This window comes from Petaurus breviceps, unplaced genomic scaffold (assembly GCF_028583685.1).
Source record: "Petaurus breviceps papuanus isolate PSGF00001 unplaced genomic scaffold, PetGlider_PUasm1.0 90731, whole genome shotgun sequence".
NCBI classification, from domain to species: Eukaryota; Metazoa; Chordata; class Mammalia; order Diprotodontia; family Petauridae; genus Petaurus; species Petaurus breviceps.
In genome coordinates this window covers 7,711,262-7,734,601 of record NW_027187325.1, presented here as the reverse complement: position 1 = coordinate 7,734,601, position 23,340 = coordinate 7,711,262, and the positions used below count along the sequence as shown (strand labels likewise).

Here is a 23,340-nt window from a genome sequence, read left to right as displayed (position 1 = left end):
TGAAGCCAGTGAATTCTAAAGTAACCAAAGTTATGGTACTTGAACCCCCACCTCCACCCCATGATCACAGACAGCTTACCATTGGCAAGAATTTTAAACAGAGAAAGGCAGCTGTTGGATATATTAAAGGATTAGGTTCTAAAAATTATCTTTGTTGCTGCTGCAGTGCTAAAGTCAGAACCTGCAACATCCCATCTCTTTCAACTATTAGCTTTTTTCTAACCACACTAAGAACAAAGAATATGTAATGGGAATGTAAATACGTATATGCATATATAGTAATGCATTAAGGTTTGAAGGCACTTTATGTACGTTATTTCATTTGATCCTCACAACAATGCTGACAGATAAACACAGAGGACATCATTATCCTATTTTGCAGTTGAGAAACATGCGAATGGCTAAGTGCTTATGCTCATGTAGCAAGTAACTGTCTAAGACTGGATCTGAAACCAGGTTTCTCCAAGTCCAGTATGCCATCTACTGGGCCACTCTATTGAAATAGAATGCCAAGGTCAACTCAAATTCATCAAAGGCTTAATGGCTGATATTCCTTTCGTTTCCCACAAAACAAACATATGGTCAAAGCAGAAGCTGGAAAACATTTTACTCATTGATACAAAGCATGGAGGTGTAACCTTAATTTGCATTCAAGAGTGAGGAAGAGATCAATTATATGTTCAATAGCCCAATTAATTTACTTAAAATACCACTTTCATCATTGTATTCCCCTACTTACAAACATCTGGCTGTCGTTCAACACCAAATGACAGCCAATGGATCTTAGGATATTTCCCTATTTACAAGCATTCAACTGTTCCCTATAAATTCTTAAATAAAATCCAAAGGATCTTAAGACCATGGATTTCTTACTGGAAGGGACTGAAGAGTCCTTTATTTTTCATGAGGAAATGAATTCAAAATGGTTAAATTATTTTCTCAACATGAATCAGGAAATGACAGAGTATGGCCTTGAACAAGATGGCATTTGAGGCTCTGTACAAATCTTTCCAACTTTACCCCTAACTAATCCACTCACTTCATGATCTAGTCACGGTGGTAAATTGACAAATTCAAACATATTATACACATCCCCACCTTTGACTATTTGTTTCTACTAGCACTCTATTAGACTATTAGCACTCTATGCATATGAAATGTTCCACCCTATCCCTCTACCTATTCAAAGTCCACCCACATTTTTACAGCCCAGCTCAAGAGACACCTCCTTCCGAATGAGAAAAGCATTTTCTGATCATTTCAAATTATAATGAAATGATCTTTACCACTACATTGATAATGCTTCTTGGCTGCAGCATGAATTTGACATCTATTAGTAAAACTTTTGTTTTCTGGTATAATCAAGAAATACAGCATTCTTGATAAGACCTTTTGGAGTACTCAGGAGTTTTTGTAAATAAATTTTTATTTTACTTTTTATGAAAATTCTTTTAGAGTAGACCATGTAATTTCCTTACTTTTCAAACTACTTCTTGATGAATCAGGCTCATCAGTTATAATCAATTATTTTACTATACACAGAACATAGAACTGAATTACTCTTATAATTCTATTACTGAAATCTGTATGAATGACCCCCTAGGAAGCTGAATCATACCAATGGGTATACCTTGGCTAATGAGAGTCAGAATACCATCTTTATATGTGTGTGTACACACACACACACACACACACACAAATAGTCCATGGCTGTGCCTGCCCGCCAGACTATAACGCTACTCTATTTCCTATCTCTTTGCTATGTTAGCCGTCCCTACTGCCATAACTGCAGGTTCAACCCTCTGGTTTTCCGGTTTCTTTTTTTCTTGTCTCTTCTGTCTACTATTACTTCTCAGCTTTCATGGGGAAAAAAAAAAAAAGTCTTTTTACATACAATTAAGAAAAAATGACATTTCTTCTAGACAATGGGGCATTAGGTATAAGGATGATGGAGGGCACAAGAAAGCAATTAAAACATCTGCTTTTGCAACCTGTGTTTAAAAACTTCACAAAGACCATGTAGTCCATGCATTAGGAAAGTTGACACTGGCTGAGACACCCCGTGCCAAATGGTCAGTATCCAGATAATCGAAGCTTTCCTATTCCACCTCGGAACAACTCTTATGCTATTCTCTTAAGCTAACCTTGGCCTATAGAGAAATAAGAAGGTCTTTTGTCAGATAACTCTAAAAGCAGTTCTATAAGAGGTGCTGTAAAATGTTTCAAGAAACTAGCATAAATATGTAGTATCCCAAGGTCATTCTGAAGGATAGCATGTCATAGGGGCGAGGGTGCTGAACTTCAACAGTCCCAATACCTGAATTCCGAGTCCCTGTTATATCTTTTACGGGCTATGGCCTTTAGCAAGTCATTTACTTGTCTGTGCCTCAGTTTTCTCATCTATAAAATGGGGATAATACCCGTCCCATTTACTTTGTGGATCCATTGTGACAATTAAATATGTACATAAAGTATTATATAAACTATAAAGTGCTATACAAACAAAATCTAATTATTATCTGGCTATAAATGCTATTATTTTTGTCTTCAAAACTTGTAACTATACAAGCAAAATCCGTATTTGTGTTATATAAAATTAATTATACATTTCCTTAGACTTTTCTGGGTTAGCTTACATGGCAGCTGTTGAAATATTAACAAGGACACCTATACTTTACTTCATATGACAGTCAATCACAGCGAACCTTTACCATTTAAACTGAAATTGGAAAGCTCAATTAATTTTGAAACCCTACCTACTCCCTTAAAAAAAAAGGATAAAAGGTGGGAAGGAGAGAAAATCTGGGGTTAAAACCAAACAGCCAGACCTAACACAAAATTCAATCACCTAAGAGAGGTCCAGTTTGAGCGGTATCCCCTCCATAAAGTCTTAACAGATTTCCTAATCAAAAATTATTTTCCTCCTTAGGTTTCATACAGCATTTTGTTTTTATTGTTCTATTTGGAATATATGTATTTATTTCCCTATTAGGCAGGAAATTCTAAGAGGAAAGACACCATATGACTTAATCATCTTTATATTTTCTCAATGTCTACAATACAGTGCTCTGTGTATACATCAGGTAGTAATTGATCACTAAATAAAGGGCCAACATTTAGGAGACAAGACAAATTTAGGCTATTAACCCTTATAATATTAGTCATCATAAGATGTAGGAAGCTTCATCTCAAGGATGTATATTTCCAATAATAATTTTTTAAATACGATTTTTTAAACTTATGAGGTTTAACATGTGCCTTAAAGTTTCTGAATCAAAAAAAGAAAGAGTTTCTGAATCAATGACTAAAAATTAAAAGTGGATTTTTACTACCAATTCAGACACAAATACCTCAGATGCTTTAAAGATTATATAATTCACAAGAATCTATGTCTTCTTCATTTTGACAAAAAAAAAATATTCCAACTGTTCACTTTAAAAGTAAAAAATCTGTCTATAGGGGTATTATTTATAGTAAATGTTATTGCTATATGCTCAGAAATGCCAAATTTACACTTGGCCCTCCGTTTATGCAATGTCATTTTAATTATCACCATACCAATCCTGACCTTAATTGTTCTTGACAACAACTGTGTAGGCATAGAGCAAATCAAAAGAAAAAAATTCAGGGATCAACTTAGAACAGGTTTTTGCCCAGAATATTTTGTCCATGGATAAATGTTTTGTACCATGAGCCATCTGAACCTCCAAAGATTTCATTCCACTTATTGCAAGGAATGCAATAAAAAATATCACCCTTTAAAAATCCTTAATACAGAGGTCTATTCCTGAAGTACTTTTTGCATATTACTATCAATATATCAAAATTATGTTGCACTTTTCTTCCAAGAAATGCACAGTACTTTGTAGATTTGTCTCATTCGTCTGAAGGAACTCCATGAAATAAAAAGATGAGAGTGCCCTATCTTTCGGTGAGAAAATGAGGAAAAGACAAGCAATGTCACAAGCCCTAGGTGAAACACCAAGTCAGTGAGAGCTTACCCAAGAACATCTCAGGCTCTGCTTAAAAGGTCCGTAAATGGTCCTTGGGGCTACACTGAGTTTCTATGGTTTTCTTCTTCCTCAAAGGGCAGCATTTGTCCTAAATACTTAGAATCATCTAGCCTGAAGACATTAAAAACTATCATTTGACCCATCTTTCAGTTTTATGAGAAATGAAGATGAAGAAAGTTGTCAGGACCATGAATCCAAAATATGAATATTATGTGTGCCTGTTTCATAAATAATTCAGACCTTTCCTCAACACTCCCTTCTTGGATCATTATTGCTTTATCCATTCCTAAAACTATCCCAACTCCACTGCTCCCTAACAATTCAGATTGTTGCATTTCCAAAGATGGCGAAACCTCAATTCTAGAATTCTCACCATTTCAGCTCTTTCCGAATACTTATGTAACTGCATGCACCCTGACTGCATAAAGAGCAGCACAATTATAAATTTTAAAACATAAGAAACAGAATCACTTAAATGAGAATGCAGTACTCCATGTAGCAAAGCTTTGTCACATTTAATAGACTCAAACAGCTCATTGCAATAGGCAGTTTTTCTTTCATTTCCTAGATTTGCATTTTCTTCTTGTAAAATAGCTGCTATCACTCCTATGTATTTCAGGTAGCAATAAATGAGAAAGAGAGGAAGGAATTCACCTAGGAAAAGGTAGTTCAGATTCTTAATTCCAACTCTATAATAAACTGTGTTGTCTCGAACACAAAACAGCAGGTTCTATGGGCGAAGTTTTTTCAACTGATTAAACAAAAAGTCAGCTTTTATGAGAATCTTCCCATGAAAAGCTGTGAAAAGAACTACTTGATAATATGAATTATTTAATCCTGCTGCTCAGGTATTGATTTCCCTTAACCACTTTATACTGAAAATAGAGCATGGGATAAAACGTGACACCACAACAGTATAATTAAAACTCTCAGTTTAAAATGATGAAGCAGCAAATTTGGATTTTTCAACTATAACTAGGTACATTTTCAGTATTCTAGGCAAACAGGCAGAAAATGAATTGGAAAGATACAGGATATCTGAATAATAATTTATTCTGCCTATAAATAAAGCAGAAAAATGAGTTGGGACAATGCCAAACCCTCAACCCAAATGATGTAAGAATTTACTGCTAGTTATCATAGTCAATCTCATGATGCAAAACACACGTTCTGACTCAAGGTTTTGTGACTATTCTTCAAAAATAGCAAACTAAAAAGCCTGTCAATGAATGTTCCAGGTTTAGGAAAACATCGATATGGAATTTCAGAGACTTATCAATTAAACTCACCATCAAACTCAAACCTCATTGGTATTTAATTCTTGAACAAATTAAAATAATCTAAAAGCAATGGCTGTCGTTTGCATAACATTTTGAAGGTTTGCAAAACACTTCACATACATTACCTCATATAACAGTCCTGACAGCCCTGGGGGTGCAGGTGCCACTATCATCCCCCATTATTATCAAGACAAAAGCCCTGTCTCACCTGCTCTTTTCCCAAACCTAACAGACACACTCTATTTCTACTAAAATCACCTATCCCCTCCCTCACCTTCCACATATGTCCCATCACCTGCACCGTCTTCCCTTCCCCTCATTGGAAGGACAAAGAAAATCATCAAAAAGAAGGCTCAATTGTTTATATCTTTGATTCCTAAATTCTTCTCTTAAACCACCCAAGATATGCACTCCCTTTTCCCTTGTTGCAGATCAACAGCCTAAAACAATCTGAATACCACAAGAAAACAAACATTTCTAGTTAGCTGAAGCCTTTCATGACAGCTTATACTTAACAAATGTTTTATAACTGACAAAATAATAATTCTGTTATCTTAGCTGACAAAGCATGAGTAAACAAATACTGCCAATTGGACTACAGCAAAAATAAAGAAGGGACCAAAGATAAAATAAAAGAAAGATTGATGAAAATATACCTTATACTATTTCCCTTACGTCGATTTAAAAAATCTGCACCCCTCCTTAGATGCTTCGCCACTTCAGGCTCCCCACCCCCATCCCTTTTCTGGCTCCATTTCCTACCTCAATAAGCTATTTTCTGCCTGAACAGAAAGCACACTCATAGCATCAGAATCTCTTTCGTATCTCTTAATTATCAAAGTAAATGAAACCATTTTGAATGTGTTGCCCCCCACCACCACCACACAGAATGCAGCAAAAAAACGCTGAAACACTTAACACATGGTTATAATTAACATTTTTCAGAAGCCAGAGAAGCAAACAGCCTACCTTTCCCAGTAGTCATGATCTTCAGCAAGCTTGGTAGCAAATAAACACTGTTCTGAAAGAGGCACTGTGGAGCCTACCTCCTAGTAACTTAAGCAGGAGTAAACTCTGCCCGTCCCACGCACAACGCACCTCCTCTAAGTTGACCTAGCACCAAAGACATCTGCCACCCTCTTCCAAAATAAAAGCCCACTGTACCTCCATCCATCTGTACAACCATGGTCTAAGAAGAAACCTTCTTCACTGTTTCACTCCAATATCAGAACATTCATTAAAACTGGAACTAGAATTGATTTTTACCTCTCCTTCCCATTTTTTTCTCATGAGAACAGGTGCAATCATACAACAAACCTTAAAGGACAGGCAAACCAAGTTATAAAAAAGGCCAAATAAGATGTTAGTTACAGTTTAATCTGCTTAAGAACAATGACAGAAATAGTATTCTTCAAATCTATTTTAAGTGATTTTCTCACATAGCAAGAAGCTGTGACTATGGAAACACTTTCCTCAAGACACTAACTATTTGAGGACCTTGCAATTCACACCTGACAGACAAGCCTGGAGAAAATAACTGGTTTTCAGCAATTAATGCACTTTTTCAAAGTTGTTATAAACGAAGAGACTGGAAAACAATAACTAATTGGGTTTCTTATACAAAACTGAACTTCCAACAGACATCACATTTCTCCCAAAAACCAGCAAAAAAAAAATGGTGTTGGGGTAGATAATTGATCATTTTACTTCGAAAACATCAGTTCCTAAAATGTGGGAAGAAAATATTTAGCACATTTTCCAAGTTATTAATTTTTTCTGAAAAAAACACTGGTCAAAATTCATTTGATGGCTAAAACAATAACCTACACTCATTATGTAGAATAAATAAAGCATCTGCCTGGGGCAGCTAGGTGGCACAATGAATAGAGTACCAGCCCTGGAGTCAGAAGAACCTGAGTTCAAATCCTGTCTCAGACACTTGACACACTTACTAGCCATGTGACCTTGGGAAAGTCACTTAACCCCAATTGCCCTGCCTCCCCCCTCCAAAAAAAAAGGGGCAATAAATAAATAAATATAGAAAGCATCTGCGTTCTACTTCTGTCAGAAGGAAATTTGTTTTCCCATATTCAAATTTTCCCACTGGCTCAAATTTACTGTGGTTTTAAACAGTGGTAAAGCTAGGACTTTTAAAACATACTCATTCTATAGACATAAATATGGCCGTCTACTTGAAGAAATGCCTAAGTATGTATATTTTTCTGGCCAAATTAAATCTTTACTAATGTACAAAGGCTTCATGCCAATTGAATTCAATTAAAAATTATAAAGATAAAGGAAAATTGCTATTCTATAACTATCTCTTAAGAAAATATATTTCACCCATAAGCAAAAGCAATCTGCATAATTAGAAAACTAAGTTATACACACATACACAAAATTTCTTTCTGAAATTCAAAGTAGCAAAACTAAACTTTTGCTCAAGAGATTTATTAATTATATGGGGGATGAAAAAAACTGCATCTAGAAAAATTATATCTAGAAAATCATGTTCATTTACATTCCCATTTTCTAGCCATTCAACACTGAATGTCCTTTCAAGTAATGTAGCAACAAGCAGGATATATACAAAGATGAAATTCTCTATTATAGCCATGAAATCCATTTCAAATTGCTATCCTCTTTCTGCTCTACTGTTTCATTCATAATTCTATTATGCTCTAAGAAAAATTTTAAAACAAAATAAATTTAAAAACCAAGATCTATAAAGAAACCACCCAGATTTCTTGGGAGGAGAAAGTGAGGCTGATGACTTTGGACAGTCCTGCTTCACTTAAATGCCATTCACTTGTGAGTCATGACCTCAACTTCCTGATGTTATGGTCCTCTTCGATAATGAAGGACAAAGAACAACAGCTTGGTACCTTGACCTCAACTTCCTGATGTTATGGTCCTCTTCGATAATGAAGGACAAAGAACAACAGCTTGGTACCTCATTTGTATCAAGACAGACCTGAGTCTTCCAGTTTGGTATTTTTTCTTTCTCAAAATCATATAGTCATACCTTTGTGAACTGGCATCCTCAGCAGCCCCTGTCCCTATGGTCCCTCCTTGTCCAGTTGGAAAGAGTAGGGATGAACATCTGGGAACTCGTCTGTGATCTTCCAGCATTTGAGGAGAACACCCGAGGACTTCTCTTGATCATTTCCTTCTCTGCCTGTTCCTGGAGTTCAGATCTCCAGATACTTCTTATATACTACCGTGTTTCCCCGATAATAAGATACTGTCTTATTAATTTTTTTGGAAAGAAAAACACCAGAGGGCTTATTTTCAGGGGAGGGCTTATGTTGTCCTGCCTCAGCTCTCCTCCGCGGCACTGCTCTCAATGGCGCCAGCAAGCAAATCACTGGGGAAGAACAGGATGACGCGCACGGTGTGCGCTTCATGGGGGGAAGCGGGGGACGGTACATACAGAGGGTACCGTAATGTAGCGTGTAGCGCAGGGGATCACCTTCACTACAGTAGCAATCTCAATAGCGCTTATTTTCGGGGGAGGGCTTATTTTAGAGGAATCTTACACAGTAAGGGGAGGGCTTATTTTCGGGATAGGTCTTATTATCAGGGAAACACGGTACCAGATGAAATCGACTTGGAAACTCCTAACTCCTCAGATCACTTCCCACCAGGGCTGCAGACTTCTTCATGTGCCCAGGTAACCTCCTCAACCACCTCCCCATCCATCAGTATTCTTTTATGTGTTGTCTACCCCATTAGACTGAGCTCCTGGAGGGCAGAAAATGTCTGATGTCTTTCTTTGTATTCTCTGGGCTTAGTACAGTGCCTGGCACATAAAAGGAACTTAATAAATGTTTAATGACTCTGACTTAATTGCCTTATTTTTGACACTTTAAAAATAAAGAAAACTGCTCATTTTAGAGATTATTTAAAAATCTTGTTCTCTCTTGTCTAGCTCACACACACGTGTGCCAAAAGTTACAATGACATCTCTGTGGCTAATGCAAAATGAAGAGACTGGGATCCTTCTGGGGTTTTAAAGTTCTAACATTCTATGTTCTTTAATTTTTTTAAAGCATGTAAAAAATACATTCAAAAAAATTCATTAGAAAGCAGAAAAGCTTGGCTAAGTCCTCTTCTAAATTCCAAAATTCAGAGAGAACTACACTATGTTCAAGAATCTCTCCTTTGATTTCCTAACAAGCTACTTCTTTATAAAGTATCATCAGTTCTAAGAGTAGCCAAGAACAGACACCCCTCAAGATTTATGAGATCTAAACTATATTAAATGAAAGGACCTCACTTGCCAAAATCAGAAATAATTCTTAAGAATGTAACACAAAATAAAAGAAACCTTTGTCTGATAATTGATGGGCCCATATATAAAAACTTGGGGGAAAAAATTGTTACATGCTTTCATTGAAACTCTGCTGGAGAGAAATGTTATGTCATGGCCCAAATGAACACCACAAAGATCAAATTTATCTTTCAGACAAAAAGAAATGTTGTAGTAAGGGTATATATGTGTGTATACCTATATATCCACAAACACACATGTATACATATGTGCATGTATCTATAAATATGTATTGTGTACATACCTATACACATATATGTATATACACACACATATATATACACACACACATATAACATAGCATTCAAGAACTGAATGATTACAAGGAAGAGATTTATGCTACATCATGATACATCAAGAGACTCCCACAGTTTAACCACATTTGTCATTCTGATAACTGATTTCCAATAAGGGCTCATCTACTAACATAAAAAATTACACACAGCTATGCAATTCCACAGTTTAGAAACAACAGTGTGGGGGTCATTTCCATCGGAACACACACAGAAAGTCCACTAAGAGCTAAAGTGACAGTGACAATGATGTCGCAACAAAGAAAAGACTCAAAATGAGATCTGAAGATTGAAAAAAATGCGAAAATTCCACCAACAGATCACAGTCACTATGAGAGGGATAATTTACTTGACAGACAACTGGACAGATGCAGGGAGACAAACGGCAAGGAAAGATAGACGTGTTCTCTACTTTTTAAACAGAAGGCTAAATACATATAAGTTAATTGTTTAATGTTATTTATTCAATAACTATTTTAAATAACTAAGACAACACATAGTTCCTTTTTATTCCTACTGGTGAATTAGTTTTCACCCCTCAAAATGAAATTATATTTACTATACTTTCCAAAGAATTCCATGTGACCCTTGCAATGTGTCTAGTCTTTTCTAGCATGGAATATCTATGACTATATGAATTCTGTTTCCAAAACTATCACTGCTATTATGCTCAGAACTAGTTGCTGAATTTTCATGAGATTTCCAGAGTCCTGGATTACTTTAAAGGTTTAACATTTATGAAAATCTCACTCTATCAACCCAGCCAAGGAAACCCCTCCAATATTCTACTGCAAAAAAGAAACTGCTAAATCATTAAGTGATTAAACCATTCAAACTAAAGATTAAATCCATATAAGCCAATGAAGTTGCACAAAACCCTTACTAGAATTTATGCTAAAGCACCAAGATGGTATGGTTGATAGAAAACAGAATGTGAAGTCAGAGAGATCTGGGTTCAAATCCTGATTCATTTAACAACCTCTGCAAAACAGCTTTCTCACTTGTAATATAAGAATGATAAGAAAAAGCATCTCCCTTTATAAGATTGTCGTTGGGACCAAATGAAGTAACAAGGATAAATTGTTGTATGAACTTTGAAGCATTTTTTGTAAGTTCTAGCTATCACTGTAATAACAATTATTATTATTAAAAAGAAGCCCCTGATTGCTACTTCAGTTGTTTATGTCTTGGTGACTTTCACAAAAATTAGATTGCACATCAATTCTGGAAATATGGCTAGCCTATGGCCCAGTTTCTCTGATCTTTTAGAAGAACTTAAACCAGTCCTTTTCCTGACTCCCAGTTCTAAAAGCTCTCTAATCGGTGTGCAGAAATAACCACCATAATAACATTAATACTACTTCTTATCTAACTTAAGTATCTTCATCAGTCTTCAGGAAATATAAAGTCCAGTTCAAACATGCCCTTTTCTGGTTCTCCCACAATTCCTAAGTAAAGGCATTCGTCAGGGCACTATTCTCTTCCTTTCTTGTCATTCTAATCTTTATCAAGTTCATCCACTCCCATCAACTTCCAACTTTCAACTATGAGAATGACCATCTCTTTTTTAGTTCCCCAGCTCTCTCCTGAGTTTTTAATTCTTACATCCAATTGCCTATTTATTAGACATGTCCACCTACATAGCAGGCAAGGATTTCAAATTCAGCATTTCTAAGACTTAAACCTTAACTCCCATCCCCCAAAGCTTCACTTTTCCCTGAATTCCCTGTGCTACTGGTTCTTTTCAATCTTAGTACAGAGAGGTGGCACAGTAGACAGAGTGCTGGACCTGAATTCGGAAAGACCTAAGTTCAAATCTGACCTCAAGATCCTTACTAGCTGTGTGACCCTGAGCAAATCACTTAAACTTCTGTATGCCTCAGTTTCCTTGCCTGTAAAATTTGTGAGGATCAAATGAGATAATTGTAAAATGTTTAGTACAGTGCTTGGCACACAGTAAGCACTATATAAATGTTAGCTATGATCAACATCATTATTATTACTCAATATACCTCAAAACCTCAAAGTCAGCTTTACATGACGTGCAAAATAACTGCAACAAACAGGGACAATACCAGACGGCAACAACTCAAGCCAAATGAAGCACAGTGTTGGCACTGTCAAGGCTGAATGAAGTGAATGCACTATGGAAGTAAAGAATGGCAGGTACTTTAGAGATCCACTGTGATTACACAACTAGGCAATTCTGGCTGTTTTCGTGGAGAAGGCGGTTGGTTATCTGGGCACTGGTTGATGGATCTTTTATGTCCAAAGTATCCCCTTGGATTAATTTTAATATCAATCATTACAAGAGCTACTAAGAACTACAGTGACCTCAGTACGAGTAGAAAGCGGCAGATGCAATGTAATAAGTTCATAGATTTAGAGACAGACTAGGCCTCTGAGGTCATTTTGTCCAACTCCCCTTATTTTAAAGATAAGGAAACTAAGCCCCAGGGAGGCTAAGCCACTTGCCCAAAGTCATACAATCATAAAATATCAGAGCAGAATCTACCCAAATCCTCTGGCTTCAAAATCCTGGTCTCTTCCCATGCTGCCAAGGTAACTTCTTCAACAAGCCTTGGCAATCTGTCAGGTATGGAGGATAGGGGAGAGGGAAGAGCCAAAAATGATCTGGAGATTTTGAGCCTGGACTACTGGAAATCAATACTGGCTGAATGAATGGGGTGGGAGGTGGGGGGGAGAACGGGACATACTTAGAGTCCCAGGAGAAAGGAACAGAAGGAGAGGCTAAAAGTGTTTCCCATGTTATCCATGCAAGTTGGCATCCCAGTCTTAACCCTCTCCCACACACTAATAGCAGTAAGAAGAAACAAGGGGAGATAAAGAATATTTAAGTCCCACAGATGGTTTATGAGCAGGTAGGTATGCAATCTCTCAAAAGGCCATTCATCAAGTTTTGCTGCACTATTTGTGTACAAAGCAATCTCTGAGGTCATTTTTTTAAAAAAGCATTGGACGTAAGTAGCCTCAGGAAGTTTTCTTAGCAAGTAGCTAGAGCTGGATATCTAGTAATCACTAACAACATGGCGTCTATAATTTTTAAGTACTGGTCTCCTGGACTAGCCTATTTATAAAGTCTTCAATTAGAGAGAGTACACAGAGCTCTTCCTCCTAAAAGAGAAGTTAACTTAGAATAGAGAAGGAAAAAGAAGTTTAGAGCTGTAAGACAGCTTACAGAATACAACTATGATAACAGAATACAATAAAGAAATCACAAACAGTACTCAACACAACCACTCATCTCTACTTCTTCTCTCTCAGTAAGGCCCAGAGAGGCTGAGTAATTTGTACCAAATCACACAGATCATAAAATATCAGAGCCAGAATTCTACCCAGATCCTCTGACTTCAATCCAGGCTGCCATTTTCCATATTCTCAAAAAAACCCACCCTCCCATAGTCTCTACTCTATTCTCTCACCTTTCTCGTCTTCTGGGGGAAAAAAAAGAAGAAAACAAATCCATATTCTGCTCTATAACTGCTTCCATTCTCTTTCACTGCCAAGTTCTCCTCAGTTCTAACTCCTGTTTTCCAATTTCCACAATCCAGTTACTTAAAGGGGAAAGAAACAAACACAGCTAATATAAACACAGATTTACTGCAGACCCTGCTAACAAGCTGTACTTTCACTCCAAAGAGCACTTCTGCTATAAAGGATAATCCTTGGTAAATCCATCAGAGAGGGATGAGTGAGGATGAAGGATTTCAGCAACACCATGGAGTGGTCAACATGAAATGGAAAAGCACCAGCAAGATCTAGGCTGAAGTCCTGAACGGCTCCCACCACTTCATAAGCGTTTATCCTCCAACAGGATGTAAACTCCTTGTTGGCTTTGTGTTTTCCTCCTCAGCCTGGCAGAGTGCCAGGCACAAAGCAGGTGCTTAATAAATGCTTACTGGCCTGATGTGATCACAGCCAGTCCCGTACACTTCCTTATCTATAAAATGATGATAAAATCACACTACACACTTCACAGGTAGTTGCATACGATGCATTTTGTAGACTTTCAAGAACTATGGAGATGAGTTCTGATTTTTATTAACTTCAAAATTCATTTAAACCCAGTGACTGATGAGGTAAGATGATCATTATGACAAGACAGGAAAATCATCCTGGTCCTTGTGTCCCCAAAACAATTTTATACATATTTCACTATTATGAATTCTTGCCCAGCTCTGCCTTTCCCCCACCTATTTTCTCTTTCTGTCTCTCACATTTCTTTATTTCATCCTATAAGAGGAGATGTTATGTCATCTTGTTCCGCTCCCACTAAAAGTTACTGGAACATAATCAATAGCTTCGGGGAAGCTAGCTTATCTTATTTGACTAAGACGATTGCCATCCTGGAACTACGACAATGGCCCCAGAGGGAACTAGAAAGGTGGAGTTGTGGCAACCAGGTCCCAAGTATCCACACTACCATTACTGTGTAATCTGAATATAAAGAGGGAATATAGGAAAATAGAGTGAGGAATTTGACTAACCAGAACTCTACCAGGAAGGATAGAACCATATAACTGTATAACCTCACTCCTGCTTCTCTGGGGTGTATGTTCCCAGTGAGCACCACACCCACTTCTTTGCCAGAGCGTAATAAATGCCTTCCTCTGCACACTTTCTAAGTTCCTTCAGGGAGAACAGAAATGTCATTTTAAGGGGCATATCACATGGATCTTCCTAAGAGTCCCTAGGGAAGCAGTAGACAGTGGAAACTCATCCAGGCTAACTGCCTAACCCTGACTGGGAAGTCCTGTGATCCCCACATTGTGTTTCTCACAATCCTTTCAGTTATTCCTTTGCATTCGTCCCCCAAAATTCCTATCACCTACTGCCTGAAGTGCTGAAAACCGAAGATAGATGTGCAAACCTTCTAATACATTCCCAAGCAGAGGACGACATTACAAATGAGTATGATGATAGCTTTTGCATGACTGGTACAAGTCAGTTTCCTGCCTCCAAGGTCAATTATTTTTATCAGAAAGGAAATGGGCTTGTTTGGCACTGTTTACTTTTTGTCAAACAGGTAAGGACTAATACTACGATCACAGTCCCTAAATAGTTTCAAACTGATTTTAAAATTAACGGTTCTGAAATCTTTGTAGGTGGGTGCTAGAAACCTAATCTCCAGTTCTTTCTTCACTCAACCTTTCTAAACAAAGCTCAATATTTAAAAACCAAAAGAGATAGCAACGATACATGAATACATACTTGAAGCACTGCTAGAAGATCAAATTCTGGGTCTTCGAGGAAAAATCCGTAGTTCTCCCACCTTCCACCTACTCCCCCTTTATCATTTATAGGAATAAATGACACTGGTGAAGAGACACTGTTCTCTTTTTTGGAGTCCTCCTCACTCTGGGGCCGGTACTCTTTTCACTCTACCACCTAGCTGCTCCCCTTTTTTTACTTCCCACTGTTCTCTTTTCATGATCCTTCCCCCCATTTACTTCCCCAATCACTTCCAATTCTAATGCAAGGCCTGCATGGGCACTTGTAAGGCAGCATGAGGTAATGGGCAGAGTCCTAGACAAGGAGCTAAGCCACTAGATTTAAATCCTACTTGATTGATCCAGGCTGTTAAGAAGCAAATAAGGAGAAATATATAACATATTTTGCAACATACAGTACTATTCTCCTCTTCCCCCCTCCTCTCATAATTATTATCTCTCTTACAGGTTAGGAATGTAGAATAAAATGCTTTTATATGACATTTGCTATACCAAGGATTTGACTATATATAGGTCAGTTTGCATTGTGTTCTCCACAAATAACACGCTGGGGCGGGGGGGGGGGCACGCCATAGATCAAGCCCAAGAAATACAAAGCCAATACCACACACCTTGTCCACCTCCCCTAACACCAGCATTAAAATGAACACCAACTGTATAACAATAAGTCAAGGTAAAAAAGTCAAAATTGGTTTTTTTGTGCAAACTCTTACTGTCCCACTCAGTACTTCCTTCCCTAGCAATGACAGGTTCCAAGAAACATCAAACAAGGAAATTCTATACAGAGGTGTGAAACACAAGCAGCTGTCTCTGATACACCAACAATGAGTATAAACACAGGTAGAGACATGAAGATACATAAACTTTATAGCAAAGAGACCATGAGAGTAGGAATCAAGGGGTCTGGATTCCAGGTCAAGCTCTCAACAATCACCACTTTATAACAGGCTATCAGTAGCTGAATTTCTTTATCTTATCAAACATATATAATAATGGTCTCTACAGGGTAAATATTGCATATGACAACATAGTACTATATATTAAGAAAAACCACAAGCAAATAAAAGTAGCAGTCAGTTTTGTTATTATGGTCAAAGTGCTGGAAATGAGGGAAGGGAATGGGCCCTTGTCTGATAGACCCACACCATAGAGCGCACAGTGACCATGTGATTCAATTTTGACTTCTACTCTTTTGATATGAGATTCATTAATAATCTGCAAATATCATTGCCAACAGCTGTTAGTAACACAAAATGGGCATTCAATAAATGTTTATTAATTCCTGGAGCTGTTCTAAGATGGATTCTAATACACTTGACTTCAACCTTCCACATTTAATTAGCCATATCCTAAGTAACCTAATTTGTTAATATCTATGTCCATTTCTATAACTTATTTTTTCGCTAGAATTTGTAAGCTTCTTATTATCTTCATGAAGAAGGTATGTGAAACAATCTACACCATGAAGTCCAAAGATATACTTGAACATTAGATTATTTGGGGTCAGCAGCTATTTCTCACTATCTGTCTGATAGTCAGGTGTTGCTGTGGACAGAGTGCTGGGCTTGAAGTCAGGAAGACCTGAGTTTGAATATGACCTCAGAAACTTACAAGCTGTGTGGCCTTGGGGAAGCCACCTCAACGGTCTGCGTCAGTTTCCAGAGGCCCTTAATGGTCCATCAGACATACAATCAGCACTCTGGCATAACAGTGAAAGAACTGGACCTAGCCGCAGCAAGTCAGCATACAAAAATCAGCTCTACCACTTCCTAGCTATGTTTGACTTCAAGCAAGTCGTGTGATCTCTGTAAACTTCAGTTTCTCCATCTGTAAAGTGAGGCTAAGAAGGCTTTTTGTTAATACCTATTTCTTATCAAATAAGTGTGAGCCATTATCATCCTGCTCTAACATGAACATGCTATTCATTTACAAGAAGTCCTTCCCTAGGCCTCTTAATGCTAATTCCTTCGAGATGCAATGATTTCTGATTTATCCTGTTCATAGCTTGTTTGCACATGGTTGTTTGCACGTTGTCTTCCCCATTAAAATACTAGCTACTTGATAGGAAAGACTGTTTCCTGACCTTCTCTATATCCTCAGTACTTAACACAGTGCCAGGCAGACAGCAGGCACTTAATAAATGCTTAATGACTGATTTCACTGAGCTACTTTTGGGGTTATTTACCAAGGAACTTGATTGTAACAATTCTGTCCAATGACTCAAGTCCAGATTCCTGCATTCACTTTTTTTCTGAAGCTTCCTCACAATTTAAAAGGTTTTTTGCTACCATTATCCTCCTAAGGGCAGACCTGCTCTATTACATTTTCAACAATTCCTTTCTCCTGCTGTGATCACATCTGCAATATCACAAGTAGGTAAGTGGCAAAGTAATTTAATTTTTAATTAATGAAGGACATGAAATTACTCATATAAATGCTATTACAATAATATGCTATGTTTACTGTTTACTAGTAACAAAGAACATATCTGCTCAAATAGTCACTATACAAAAAAGAAGGTTGAGAGCTGGCATGTAATTGCTTTTCACATGAGGTTAACTCCAAGGACTTTAAATTCTAAATCTCCTTGATCAGCTAAAATATGACCTATCTATTACAGATACAGCAAATACGATGTCATCACACAGATAATGCCTTAATAGTCATTATACTATCTTTTTTACTCACCACTTGCAGACTGTATCATGTTACCAGATCTTTGGACGTCATCAAATTTTGTAAAAATTACATTTAACCTGTTAGAAATTAAAAGATAAAAAAAAAATGTGGGATCATTTACATGCAGTTATGTCAAAATAGAAATGAAACATCAATAAATGCTGGAGAAAATACTAAACATGCAGTCACAAACTACCATAAACAAAATGTGTGAGGTATGCCATTCTAAAAAGAAACACTTCCTTGAATGACTTGACTTCTGTCCTGAAGATAGATAATGCTGACCAAGTCTAATGAAGGTTTTCAAAATGTACTAATATTATATGGCAAGGGATTTTCTCTGTCTTAATAATATTTATGAATTCTAATTGAAACAACTTGTGTAACCTGTAAAAGACTTCAACTGGAAAAAAAAATTCTCCCAATATTTTTCACCTTGTTTTGTTTTTTTTTAATCTCCTCAGTCAGTCAAAGCATTCCATTTTAGAAGTTCAACAATCGAATGTGAAAGGAGGAGAGGAAAATCTCACCTCAAAGAAAGGACCATAATAAAAATCATTTTAACAAAGTAAAAGAAAAAAATCTAATATTGAAAATAAAAAAAAAATCTGAAATATGGGCTACACTTGAGATTTAAAAGCAAAGCAGTCACATTCAGTGACCACCCAATGTTGTCATACATTCGACACCCACGTCGATCACCTAATTCAGCCCTTTCATAATCTAACCCTTCTCTGTCCTGGCTTGGAATGGCCACTGACTGCTTAACATCTTTTCTCCCCGTCTCTGCTGGAAGAACTTCATGGGCAAGGCCCATGCCTGGACTTCATTTCTGGGACCCAACATATATATCCCAGTACCTTCTATACAGCAAGTGCTCCACAGTTACTTATTAAACTTGGGAATCAGGCTGCCTGTGTCTAAACCCATCTCTATTACTTGATGATCTGTAGCTCTGGGCAAGAAAGTCATCTAATCTCTCTGGTATTAATTTTCATTAAATTGGAAAAACATTCATTAATAAGCCTCTACTGTGTGTAAGAAAACTGGAAATACACAAACAACAAAAACAAGAACCTGGCTTTAAGAAGCTTACATTCTTGGAAGATGGGGGGAGAAGAAATGTATAAAAAGCAGCACAGAAAAAGAGCAGCATGGTTTTAAAGTCAGGGCCTACCTTCAATTCCCACCTCTGCCACTTATAAGTAACCTTGGACAAGTCACTTAGCTTTTCTGAGAATCATTTTCCTCATCTCTAAAATGAAGGGGTTGGACTAGATGGATTCTGGGGTTGAATCCAGCTCTAGATCTATGAGTCACGTTAACTATAATAAGGTAATCTGAGAAGAAAGGATTAAACAGGGGCTTGGGGGGAGGGAGGGGGGGAGTAATGGAGAAATCAAGGATGACAAGGATGACAACACTCAGGTTATGAATCTCAGTGACAAGCAGGATAGTGGTACCATCAGGAAAAAAGGGAAATCCAGGACAGGCGCAGGTTTGGGGAGAAGATTACAAATTCAAGCCTGAGGTGTTGATTAAAGAGGTAGCTGCAAATCGCCAAGATGCCCTTGGAGATGTGGGATTTAGTAGCTATCTGCATAACTGAATCCATGGCAACAAGTGAAATCATCAAAGAAGAGAATCCGGAGAGGAAGCTAAGGAGATCACAGAACAGAGCCCCGCGGTACATTCTTTCCTATGTGCTGGGAAGAAGAAAGATGAACCATGAAAGCAGATTGAGAGGAGCCAAGATGGCAGAGTAAAAGCAGGAACTTTGCTTGAACTCCTGCTCCAACCACCTCCAACACCTGTAAAAAAAAAAAAAAAAAGGCTCTACACAAATTTTAGAGCTACAGAACCCACAAAGTGATGGGGAGAAACAAATCTCCCACTGAAGGCAGCCTGGAAGGCCAACAGGAAGGGTCTATCACACCAAGCTGGGAGCTGAGCGCAGTCCTCTGTGAGCCATGCCAGCCCAGACTCACAGTCCAGACCAGCCAGAGCAGACTTCAGGAGAGTAAATCACTGGCAGCTGTGGCAGTTTCCCTACTTCTCAACCCATAAACACCAAAGAGAAAGTAAAAGATCAGTAGGGAACTCTGTTGGAACTGGGTGAGACAAGAGCTTAGTCCGGCTCCTGCCACCAGGGCAGCAGAGATGGTGATGACATGGCGGCTGCAGCTACTGTCGCATGGCTGCCTCCAGAGCTCCTGTCCTGCAGATCGTAGGGGGACCAAGCTACCATTCACAGGGTAATTGCTCTTGCATTGACCTGCCTGGATCTGAATCTCAGTCTAGGGTGGTAGTCCTGGGGTGAGGAATGCTAGCATGCCAGAGCTCGTGGTGGCTGTAAAGAGGGCACCCTCCTCATAAACTCTGACAACAACTCTGACAACAGCTGCGAAAACCCCAGAAATTTGGGGGTTTTCTGGTAAAGAGCTCAAAAGTCAAGTAATTGGCTGTCAAGATGTGCAGAGGAAGAGCAATCAGACCACAGAATCTTTTTGGGGGGACGAAGAGGATCAAAACATGGAACCAGAAGAAGACAACAAAGTCAAAACTCCTGCATCAAAAGCCTCCAAGAAAAATATGAACTGGAGGAGCTCAAGGAGGATTTTGAAAATCAAATAAGAGAAGGGGAGAAAAAATTGGGAAGAGATATGAGAATGATGCAAGAAAATTATGAAAAGTGAGTCAACAGCCTGCTATATGAGACCCAAAAATACTGCAGAAAATAAAACCTTAAAAAATAAGACTAACTCAAATGGCAAAAGAGGCCCAAAAAGCCAATGAGGAGAAGAATGCCTTAAAAAGCTAAATTGTCCAGATAGAAAAGGAATTTCAAAAACTCACTAAAGAGAATAATTCCTTCAAAATTGGACTGGAGCAATTTGGAAACTAATGACTTTTATGAAAAGTCAAGATACTATAAAACAGATCCAAACAAATGAAAAAACAGAAGGCAATGTGAAATATCTCATTGGAAAAACCACTGACCTGGAAAAAAGATCCAGGAGAAATAATTTTAAAAATACTGGACGACCTGAAAGCCATGATCAAAAAAAAAAAAAAAAAAAGGGGGAGCTTAGTTAGATATCATCCTTCAAGAAATTCTCAAGGAAAATTGCCCTGATATTCTAGAACCAGACGATAAATTGAAATTGAAAGAATTCACCTATCATCTCTTGAAAAACATCCAAAAAGAAAACTTCTAGGAATATTAATAGCCAAATTCCAGAGATCCCAAGTCTAGGAGAAAATATTACAAACAGTCAGGAAGAAACAATTTGAGTACTCATTGTGGAAACACAATCAGGATAACACAAGATCTAACAGCTTCTACATTAAGGGATCGAAAGGCTTGGAATATGATAGTCAAAGAAGCTAGGATTAAAACCAAGAATCACCTACCCAGCAAAACTGAGTATAATACTTGAGAGGAAATATGGACATTACGTGAAACAGAGGACTTTCAAGCATTCTTGATGAAAAATCCAGAGTTGAACAGAAAATCTGACTTTTAAATATAAGAAGCAAGAGAAACATGAGAAGGTAAAACAGCAAAAAGGAATCCTAAGGAACTTATGAAAGTTGAACTACTTATATTCCTACATGAAAAAAGGTTAATTATAACTCATGAGACTTTTTTCAATATGAGGATAGTTGAAGGGAATATACACACACACATACATATACACATATATGTATAGGAGGGCATTTGTGTTTATAAATACATATGTGTGTGTATATTTGTACATGTATACATAGACAGAGGGCACAGGGTGAGTTGAATATGAAGGGATGATATCTAAAAAATAAAATTAAGAGCTGCAAAAGGAATAGATTGGAAGAAGGAGAAAGGAAGAAATAGAATAGAGTAAATTATCTCATATAAAAGAGGCAAGAAAAAACTCTTACAATGGAAGGGAAGAGCAAGAGGGTGAAAGGGAATGGGTCAACCTTACTCTCACTGAATTTGGCTTAAGGAGGTTATAAAATACATACTCAATTGGGTATCTTACCCTACAGGAAAATAGCAGGGAAGGGAATAAGAGGGGGGATGATAGAAAGGAGGGCAGGCTGGGGGAGAGGGTAGTAAGAACCAAAGACTTTTGAAAAGGGGCAGGGTCAAAGGAGAAAACTGAGTAAGTGGAAGGCGGGATAGGATAGAGGGAAATATTGGGGGAAAATTGGGACAGAACTCTCTCCACACTGGAAGCAGAGTTCTATCATGGTAAAGAGCTCAAAAGTCAAGTAATTGGCTGGCAAGATGTGCAAACAGAGGAAGAACTTTCCAAAACTTATTAAAGCTATTAATTAAAAATTAATTAATTTAATTAAAAGTTTTTTAAAAACTTATTAAAACTACTATGGAAATGTTTTGTGTACACATGTACAACCTATATTCAATTGCTTATCTTCCCAGTGAAAGTGGGTGAGGAAAGAAGAAGGGAAAGAATCTGGAACTCGAAAGTTTTAAAAACAAATGTTAAAAAAAATGTTTTTTATATGTAACCAGGAAATAAGATATACAGGCAATGAGGTATAGAAATCCATCTTGCCTTATAAGAAAGTTAGGGGAGAATGGGGAAGGATATAAGAGAGAACAGATTGGGGGAAAGAATATTCAGTAGGCTTGTTATCTTGGGGTGGGGAGTAGGAGAGAGATGGGGAGAAAATCCATAACTCAAAATTTTGTGAAAATGAATGCTGAAAACTAAAAAAATAAATTTTAATATTTTTTTAAAATAAAAAAATAAGAGGGGGGGGGAGGCTAGGTGGCACAGTGAATAGAGCACTGGCCCTGGAGTCAGGAGGACCTGAGCTCAAATCCGGCCTCAGACACATAACACTTACTAGCCATGTGACCTTGGGCAAGTCACTTAATCCCAAATGCCCTGCCTTCCCCCCTCCAAAAAGCAAAACAATCAGATAAGAGGAGAACCAAGAGACATGACTGTCACAGAAATCAATACAAGAGGGTGAAATAAGGGAACTGGATAAACTAGGTGACTTCTACAGTTCCCTCCACTATAAAATTCATCGATTCTATTAATGACATCTAAGTTTCATTTCAAGGATGTACTCCATTGATTCCAAAATGTTTTTAACTAAATGTCAATGAATCTTTTTTCCCTCCCGATTACCCAGCACCTAATCCCCCAAAACACAAACAGCTGAGTTGAAAAGTCCCAACAAGGATTGCAAAAGAGTTATATAACAATAACCTAGAACAATCAGTTGCCAGAAAATGCCCTTTCAAAGTTATAGAACCAGTACCTCTTGTGTGAGACCTTGCCAAGCCCTTTTCAGGGCTGCCCATCCACCTTTGGTGTCTTACCTTCCCCCAACTCTCACCTGTGACTACAAGAAGTTTTAGCATGTGCAACAGCCACACCCCAGTAAACCATATCAGCAGACAATCTAAACCAGGTTGAAGTTAAACAAAAGACTTCACACCTGTCAGTTAGGGAGATGTCTACCCAA

The 23,340-nt window shown here is 37.7% G+C and overlaps 1 protein-coding gene across 5 annotated transcripts in view; it reads right to left on the bottom strand.

Annotated features, from left to right (window-relative positions):
* Window positions 1-23,340, bottom strand: part of LOC138145255 (CLIP-associating protein 1-like) — a 204,486-nt gene that overhangs the window by 49,879 nt on the left and 131,267 nt on the right. For all 5 annotated transcript variants that reach the window (XM_069066896.1, XM_069066895.1, XM_069066893.1 and 2 more), the window contains exon 8: window positions 17,860-17,927. In XM_069066896.1, coding sequence (XP_068922997.1) covers window positions 17,860-17,927 — 68 coding nt within the window. The remainder of the gene's footprint in view (window positions 1-17,859; window positions 17,928-23,340) is intronic.